Source organism: Rhincodon typus, chromosome 14 (genome assembly GCF_021869965.1).
Source record: "Rhincodon typus isolate 14 chromosome 14, sRhiTyp1.1, whole genome shotgun sequence".
NCBI lineage: Eukaryota > Metazoa > Chordata > Chondrichthyes > Orectolobiformes > Rhincodontidae > Rhincodon > Rhincodon typus.
Genome location: NC_063345.1, coordinates 19871200 through 19880999, shown reverse-complemented (window position 1 = coordinate 19880999; position 9800 = coordinate 19871200). Strand labels below are relative to the sequence as shown.

The following is a 9800-nucleotide window of genomic DNA, read 5'->3' as shown; positions in this document are numbered from 1 at the left end:
AACAGTAAGGTCTTTAACTTTCTTTTTGTTCTGCGTTTCCCATTATAATTATTATTTATATTAGCTGTTTTCAGACTTGTGCCTTTGGAGCTGGGTAGGTAGCCTGCTTCAGACCATTGGCAGACCCTACTTTGACTGGTTGTTAAAGATAGTGAGACAGCAACTGATGTAGTGGTCAGGCAGGACAACTCCTGACTTTTGCTTCCTTTTTGAATGAATAGCAGAAACCCTGCTTCTAGGTTCTGAGTGAATTCGTCAATTTAAATATGTGCTTTGGATAACTACAAACTAGTGCTCAACAAACGGCACTAGAGTGCAACAGGTCTTTGGTTTTAAAATAATTGTTGCAGATAGATTCTACAAAACAAAATCATAGACTAAGAGCTTGCTCTTTTTAGGAGCAGATTTAGATTCTTTTGTGTATTATCCGTTGTGTTTTGCAGAGCTAGACCTGATGGTAACTAGCAACAAGCTGTGAGAATGAATCAGCTTGAGAATTTATAGGGGTAAGAGGAATTTTAGGGCCTTCTGACAACCTTTCTAATTTTTTGCTGTTAGAATCGAACTCTGGCTAATGCTTCATACTCCAGTGTTGTTCACCCATTTTGTTTTGACACTTTTGCATTCTCTCGACAGTAATTTTACCATCACAAAACTCCAAGCATTAATGATACTATTGACCAAAAATGTAATTGGACCAGTCACATTAAAATGATTGCTATAAAAATAAATCAGAGGCTGTGTATTTTATAAACTCATCTCCTGATTCTATAAGCTTTTACAGCATCTAATAAGACACACGTCAGAAGTGTGATGGAATACTTGCCACTTGCCTGGATGATATCAATAGTGGGAAAACTGACGGAGACCATAATATACACTTAGAGAAAATAAGTTAATACCAGATAGTCAATATGGCTTTGTCAAGGGCTGGTCACGTCTGACAAATGTAATTGAGTTCTTTGACAAGCTGACACAGCCAGTGGATGATGATAGTGCTGTGGATGTTTTATAGTTGGACTTTCAGAAAGCATTTAATCCAGTGTCACATGACAAGTTGGTTAGCAAATTAGAAATGTTTGAAATTGATGGGCCCTTGGCAGCATGGATAGAAGTTGGCTAAAAATTGGAAACAGAGGTTAGGTTTAGATGGGCATTCCTTAGATTGGAGACAAGTTGAAAGTTGCTTTCCCCAGGGATCGGTGTTGGGACCCTTGCTTTATCTGATTTTTATAAACAATTTGGAAATGTGTGTTGAGGGCAAAATCTCGAAATTTGCCGATGATGCTAAGCTAGGGAGAATTTTAAATTGTGAGGATAATGCCAGCAACTTCAGATGTACATCAACAAGTTGACCAAATAGGCAGACCCGTGGCAAATGAATTTCAGTGCAGTGAAGCGTGAGGTAATGCATTTTGGTAGAAGAAATACAGAGACACAATACGGGCTTAAATATCCAACTTTGAGATGAGTATAGCAGCAGAGGAACCTCTGGTTCAATGCATAATTCTCTGAAATAGGCCATGCAAGTTGACACAGCTGTTAAGAAGGTTTGTGGGATCCTTGGGTTTATAAATAGAGGCAGAGTATAGGAACAAGGAAGTGATGCTACTCTTCTACAAATCATTGGTTAGACCACATTTGGACTATTGTGTTCTGGGTAGTTTATTTAAGGAAGCATGTTCAAAGTCCTGGAGAGAGTTCAAAGGAGATTTACTAGAATGGTACCAGCAATGAAGAATTTTAAATACAAGGAGAGATTGGGCTTGTTCTTCTTCGAGCAGAGAAGATTAAGAGGTGACCTTATTGAGGTGTTCAAAATTATGAACAATTTTGACAGGGAACCAGAACACCTGAACCAGATGGGTCCCAATATCCTAGGGGGGAAATTTGCTAATGCTCTTCGGGAGGGTTTAAACTAATTCAGCAGGGGGATGGGAACCTGAATTGTAGCTCCAGTGTACAGGAGGTTGAGAGTAGTGAGGTCATGAATAAGGTTTCAAGGTCGCAGGAGTGTACCGGCAGGCAGGAAGGTGATTTGCAGTGTGTCTACTTCAACGCCAGGAGCATCCGGAATAAGGTGGGTGAACTTGCAGCATGGGTTGGTACCTGGGACTTCGATGTTGTGGCCATTTCGGAGACATGGATAGAGCAGGGACAGGAATGGTTGTTGCAGGTTCCGGGGTTTAGATGTTTCAGTAAGATCAGGGAAGGTGGTAAAAGAGGGGGAGGTGTGGTATTGTTAGTCAAGGACAGTATTACGGTGGCAGAAAGGATGTTTGATGAGGACTCGTCTACTGAGGTAGTATGGGCTGAGGTTAGAAACAGGAAAGGAGAGGTCACCCTGTTGGGAGTTTTCTATAGGCCTCCAAAAAGTTCCAGAGATGTAGAGGAAAGGATTGCAAAGATGATTCTGGATAGGAGCGAAAGTCACAGGGTAGTTGTCATGGGGGACTTTAACTTTCCAAATATTGACTGGAAATGCTGTAGTTCGAGTACCTTAGATGGGTCAGTTTTTGTCCAATGTGTGCAGGAGGGTTTCCTGACACAGTATGTAGATAGGCCAACAAGAGGCGAGGCCACATTGGATTTGGTACTGGGTAATGAACCAGGCCAGGTGTTAGATTTGGAGGTAGGTGAGCACTTTGGTGATAGTGACCACAATTCGGTTATGTTTACTTTAGCGATGGAAAGGGATAGGTATATACCGCAGGGCAAGAGTTATAGCTGGGGGAAAGGCAATTATGAGGCGATTAGGCAAGATTTAGGATGCATAGGATGGAGAAGGAAACTGTAGGGGCTGGGCACAATTGAAGTGTGGAGCTTATTCAAGGAACAGCTACTGCGTGTCCTTGATAAGTATGTACCTGTCAGGCAGGGAGGAAGTGGTCGAGCGAGGGAACCGTGGTTTACTAAAGAAGTTGAAGAGGAAGAAGGAGGCTTATGTAGAGATGAGGCATGAAGGCTCAGTTAGGGCGCTTGAGAGTTACAAGTTAGCCAGGAAGGACCTAAAGAAAGAGCTAAGAAGAGCCAGGAGGGGACATGAGAAGTCTTGAGCAGGTAGGATCAAGGAAAACCCTAAAGCTTTCTATAGGTATGTCAGGAATAAAAGAATGATTGGAGTAAGATTAGGGCCAGTCAAGGACAGTAGTGGGAAGTTGTGCGTGGAGTCCGAAGAGATAGGGGAGGCGCTAAATGAATATTTTTCGTCAGTATTCACACAGGAAAAAGACAATGTAGTCGAGGAGAATACTGAGATACAGGCTATTAGACTAGACGGAATTGAGGTTCATAAGGAGGAGGTGTTAGCAATTCTGGAAAGTATGAAAATAGATAAGTCCCTGGGCCAGATGGGATTTATCCTAGGATTCTCTGGGAAGCTAGGGAGGAGATTGCAGAGCCTTTGGCTTTGATCTTTATGTCGTCATTGTCTACAGGAATAGTGCCAGAAGACTGGAGCATAGCAAATGTTGCCTCCTTGTTCAAGAAGGGGAGTAGAGACAACCCTGGTAATTATAGACCAGTGAGCCTTACTTCGGTTGTGGGTAAAGTGTTGGAAAGGATTATAAGAGATAGGATTTATAATCATCTAGAAAGGAATAATTTGATTAGGGATAGTCAACACGGTTTTGTGAAGGGTAGGTCGTGCCTCACAAACCTTATTGAGTTCTTTGAGAAGGTAACCAAACAGGTGGATGATGGTAAAGCGGTTGATGTGCTGTATATGGATTTCAGTAAAGCGTTTGATAAGGTTCCCCACGGTAGGCTATTGCAGAAAATACGGAGGCATGGGTTTGAGGGTGATTTAGCGGTTTGGATCAGAAATTGGCTAACTGTAAGAAGACAGAGGGTGGTGTTTGATGGGAAATGTTCATCCTGGAGTTCAGTTACTAGTGGTGTACCGCAAGGATCTGTTTTGGGGCCACTGCTGTTTGTCATTTTTATAAATGACCTGGATGAGGGCGTAGAAGGATGGGTTAGTAATTTTGCGGATGACACTAAAGTCGGTGGAGTTGTGGAAAGTGCGGAAGGATGTTGCAGGTTACAGAGGGACATAGATAAGCTGCAGAGCTGGGCTGAGAGGTGGCAAATGGAGTTTAATGTGGAAAAGTGTGAGGTGATTCACTTTGGAAGGTGTAACAGGAATACAGAGTACTGGGCTAATGGTAAGATTCTTGGTAGTGTGGATGAGCAGAGAGATCTCGGTGTCCATGTGCATAGATCCCTGAAAGTTCCCACCCAGGTTGATAGGGTTGTTAAGAAGGCGTACGGTGTGTTAGGTTTTATTGGTAGGGGGATTGAGTTTCGGAACCATGAGGTCATGTTGCAGCTGTACAAAACTCTGGTGCGGCCGCACTTGGAGTATTGCGTACAGTTCTGGTCACCGCATTATAGGAAGGATGTGGAAGCATTGGAAAGGGTGCAGAGGAGATTTACCAGGATGTTGCCTGGTATGGAGGGAAGGTCTTATGAGGAAAGGCTGAGGGACTTGAGGCTGTTTGCGTTAGAGAGAAGAAGGTTAAGAGGTGACTTCATAGAGACATACAAAATGATCAGTGGATTAGATAGGGTCGACAGTGAGAGCCTTTTTCCTCGGATGGTGATGGCTAGCACGAGGGGACATAGCTTTAAATTGAGGGGTGATAGATATAGGACAGATGTCAGAGGTAGGTTCTTTACTCGGAGAGTAGTAAGGGCGTGGAATGCCCTGCCTGCAACAGTAGTAGACTTGCCAACTTTAAGGGCATTTAAATGGTCATTGGATAAACATATGGATGATAATGGAATAGTGTAGGTTAGATGGGCTTCAGATTGGTTTCACAGGTCGGCGCAACTTCGAGGGCCGAAGGGCCTGTACTGTGCTGTTATGTTCTATGTTCTATGGAAGGATATTCTGCTTCCATTGGTTGGTGTGTCAGTAACTAAGGGTCACAATTTCAAGATTGTCAGCAAGAGAGCTTGGAGATGAGGAGAAACTTCTTTACTGTAAAAGTTGTTAGGATTTGGAATGCGCTGCTTAGGAGACTGGTGGATGTGGATTCCATAGGAGGTTTCAAAAGAGAGCTGGATATATATTTGAAAGGATTGAAGTTAGAGGGCTACAGAGGTAGGAGTAGCTGGGTAACTGTTTCAGGAACCGGTACAGACATGGTGGGTTGAATGGTCTCCTTCTGTACTGTAAAATTCTGTGATTCTATGAGTGCAGCTTCAACAATAACTTCAACCTCAGGAAGATCCAAGTCAAAGCAGCCCACTTGATTTACACCCTAACTGCCACTTTAAAATTCATTCAGTCTACCATTGACATATTGTGATTGCATTGTGTACCATCTCCGAGATGTGTGGCAGCAACACACCTCGACTTGCCATTTGGTATTACAATCTTAAGTATTGCTGAAAAAAGAACAGTTTTGGCTCTATGTGTCTTTTTTCAGCAATGTACCAAGACTGCTTCAACAGCAGCCCCCAAATGCATAGGCTCAACCACCTAGAAGAACAAAGACAGCAGGTGCACAGGAATACAAGCCTAGTCAAGTTCCTGTCCAAATCACATTACCATTCTGACTTGAAAATATATTGCTGTCCTTCTGTTAAAGTCCTTGAACTCCCTACCTACAAGTACTATGGGAGAGCAACTTCAACACAGCATGTAGTGCTTCTAGAAGATAGCAAACTACCATCATCTTAAGAATGGTTAGAGATGGACAGTAAATGCTGGCCTTTCCAATAATATCCATGTTCTAGGGATGAATCAATCAAAAAAATGTATGATTTTGTTGCATCTTTTATGTGCTTATAGTTCCAATTGAGCAGAGCTGATAAAGAAAGGTACGAGCGAGAAGAAAGGCCTGAAGTACAAAAGCAAATTCTCTTGGATGCTGCTAAAAAGTTGCCAGTGTACACCAGGACTGCAGCTGGAGGTATCAGGATCGAATCTCAAATGGAATTTATTTTAAAACAAAATGTTACATATAATCAAGGTGATATTGGGCTATAAGTATGACTGTAGGTGTGACATTTTGTTGAATGACATTCATAAACTGTGATAAGAACATAAGAAATAGGAGCAAGAGTAGGTCATCTGGCCCATTGAGCCTGCTCGCCGTTCAGTAAGATCATGGCTGATCTTTTTGTGGACTCAGCTCCACTTACCTGCCCACTCACCATAATCCTTAATTCTTTTACTGATCAAAAATCTATCTATCTTTGCCTTAAAAACATTCAATGAGGTAGCCTCAACTGCTTCATTGGCAAGGAATTCCACAGAGTCACAACCCTTTGGGTGAAGAAGTTCTTCCTCGATTCAGTCTTAGATCTGCTCTCCCTTGCTTTGCTTAGTTCTAGTTTCATCCACCAGTGGAAACACCCTCCCTGCTTCAATCTTATCTATTCCCTTTAATTTTATATGTTTCTGTACAATTCCCCCCTCATTCTTCTAAGTTCCAATGAGTATAGTCCCAGTTTACTCAATCTCTTCTCATAACCATTGGTACAATTCTGGAATAAACCCAGTGAACCTCCTCTCCGCCCCCTCCAGTGCCAGTACATCTTTTCTCAAGTAAGGAAACCAAAACTGTACATAGTACTCCAAGTGTGGCCTCATCAGCACCCTATACAGCTGCAGCACAACCTCCCTATTTTTAATCTCCATCCATCCAGCAATGAAGGATTTTGCCTACTTAATTACCTGCTGCACCTACAAACCAACATTTTGTGATTCATGCACAAGGATATCCAGGTCCCTTTGCACAGCAGCATGCTGCAATTTTTCACCAGTTTAAGTAATAGTCCATTTTGCTGTTATTCCTACCAAAATGAATGACCTCACATTTACCTTAATTGTACTCCATCTGCGAGAGTCATACCACTCACTTAACCTATCTATGTCCCTCTGCGACTTTGTGTCCTCTGCACACTTTGCTCTACCATTCATTTTAGTGTCATCTGCAAGTTTTGACATACTACATTTGATCCTCAACTCTAAATCATCGATGTAAATTGTAAACAATTGCAGTCCTAACACTGACCTCTAAGGCACACCACTGGCCATTGATTGCCAACCTGAAAAACACCCATTTATCCCCACTGTTTGCTTTCTGCTTGTTAATCAATCTTATGTCCATGCTAATGCATTGCCTATAATACTGTGCACCTTTATCTTATGCAGCAGCCCTTTGTGTGACACCTTGTTGAATGCCTTCTGGAAATCCAGATACACCATCCATCCGGTTCCCTGTTGTCCACCACAGTCATAATGTCCTCAAAGAATTCCAGTCAATTAGTTAAGCAGCTATGTTCAAAATACATTTATCCATCAGGTTAATTGCAATTGATCAGAAGTAAAAGTAAACTTTTGGCATCTATATGCAGTATTCTGCGCCCCAACTTACTCTAGCAAAGTTACTTTTATCTCAATTGATACCTTAAAACTAACAGGGGGGGAAAAAAAAGGATTTGAATTTAAGTATTGTCCTGTGGAGCATCCATTGCTTCTGGTTTAGATGCCTCAAAACTTGATTTGTGACAGTAGGAATTCTTCTGACCATGATGTTTTGAAGACATCACGCGTGCAGGCAAAATCAGCAATTTTTAAATTTGTTAACTTTGTTCCTTAGTTGGGACAGCCGTATGGGTTTTAATTTTCAAGTTTTTATTCTTTACTTAGCCTTACAGAACTTTGTTGGATCCAAACTGCAAAAAGCCATCTTTGCACTGATGTCTGCTGTGTGCAGACTGAGTACAGGGTACTAGGATTAAAGGCCTTCTCTGTAAATTGCTTTGATTTGCACTCAATTGTAACAAAGCATCTTTAGTGTAATTGCAAAGTGAGAATGAAATGACTGAAGATATAGCCAGTGATATAACCTGGATGTGACATTTAATTAAGATTATGTGCAAATCGCCATTCACACCCCAGCCATCATCACAAGATTGAAATTTACTTTCTTCGATTATATTTATGAACATTAAGGCCATCATGGAAAATATTAAGGGTTCTCAATGAGCTGGGTAGAAACATAATGTTCAGTTCCTGATTATGGAAGCACTGTCTGAAGAGCTAATGGTTATAACTATATTGATCATAGCTGATAATTCTGTTTGCACTTATTTGAAAGAGAAGGGTGAAGGAAGCCTAACTCAGTTGCTCCTTCCTCTGGCTTTGCAGGTTTTCCAACATTTTGTTTGTCACTTATACGAACAACTTGGATGAGAATTTAGGAGGCATGGTTAGTATGTTTGTGGATAACACCAAAATTGGTGGTATAGTCAACAGTGAAGAAGATTATCTAAGATTACTAAGGATCTTGATCAATTGGGCCAATGGGCTGAGGAGTGGCAGATGGACTTGAATTTGGATAAACGTGAGGTATTGCATTTTGGTAAAACGAACAAGTTCAGTACTTATACAGTTAATGGTAGGGCCCTGGGTGGTGTTGTTGAACAGTGAGACCTAGGGGTTTAGGTACATAGTTCTTTGAAAGTTGCATCACAGATAGACATGGTGGTTAAGAAGGCGTTTAGCATGTTCGCCTTCATTGCTCACACCATTGAGTACAGGAGTTGGGAAGTCATAGAATCCCTAATTGTGGAAACAGACCATTCGGCCCAACAAGTCTACACCGACCCTCCGAAGAGCATCCCACCCAGAGCCACCACCCCCCACCCTTAACCTGTAACTCTGCATTTCCCATGGCTAACACACCTAAGCTACACATCCCTGAACACCATGGGCAATTTAACAAGGTCAATCCACATCTTTGGATTGTGGGAGGAAACCGGAGCACTTGGCAGAAACCCTTGCAGACATGAGGAAAATGTGCAAACTCCACACAGACGGTCGCCCAAGGATAGAATTGAACCTGGGTCCCTGGCGCTGTGAGGCATCAGTGTTAGCCGCTGTGCCACTCATTTTGGGGTTGTCAAGGACTTTGAGGTCACTTTTCAAGTACTGCATACAGTTCTGGTCACCCTGTTATAGGAAGGATATTATTGAAATTGGAGAGGATTCAAAAAGACTTACCAGGATATTGCCAGTACTGGAGGGTTTAAGTTATATCGATATGCTGGGACTTTTTTCACTGACACGTAGGAGGTTGAGGGGTGACCTTATAGAAGTTTATAAAATCCATGAGGGGCATAAATAAGGTGAATAGCAAAGGTCTTTTCCCTAGTGTGGGTGAGTTCAAAACTAATTTTTTAAGGTCAAAGGAGAAAGATTTAAAAGGGACCTGGAAAGGAGCATCTTTTTCAGACAGAAGGTGGTTCATATGTGGAATGATCTGCCAGAGGAAGTGATAGAGGCAGATGCAGTTACAACATTTAACAGACATTTGGACAGGTACATGAATAGGAAAGGTTTAGAGGGATATGAGCCAAACGCAGTCAAGTGGAACTAGTTTAGTTTGGGAGACTTGGTCGGCTTGGACAAGTTGGACCAAAGGGTCTTTATGACTCTATGAAGAAACACTACTAATTTTTGAGTAGCAATAGATTTCAAAGGTCTGTTTCTATATCTTACACCATTTAGATCTGTCAGTATGCAAGATTTGTACATTTACACATTGAATCATAGAGTTGTAGAATGGTTACAGCACAGGAGGAATCCATTCAGCTGATTGTTTTCATGCCAGTTCTTGACAACTGACCAGCTCCCATTCCCTGTCTTTTCTCCGTAACCTTCAAATTCTGTTCTAGTCAGACACTTACCTAATTTTCTTTTACAGCCTGTGTTTGAATCTGCCTCCACTCATTCTCAAGCAGTGCATTCTGTTGAATGAATCCAACTCAAATGGTGAAAT

At 41.8% G+C, this 9800-nt stretch overlaps 1 protein-coding gene across 2 annotated transcripts in view; it reads left to right on the top strand.

Moving 5' to 3' along the window:
• Positions 1-9800, top strand: part of LOC109924847 (palmitoyltransferase ZDHHC15B-like) — a 69733-nt gene that overhangs the window by 35712 nt on the left and 24221 nt on the right. For both annotated transcript variants that reach the window (XM_048605241.1, XM_048605240.1), the window contains exon 4: positions 5801-5921. In XM_048605241.1, the coding sequence (XP_048461198.1) occupies positions 5801-5921 (121 nt within the window). The remainder of the gene's footprint in view (positions 1-5800; positions 5922-9800) is intronic.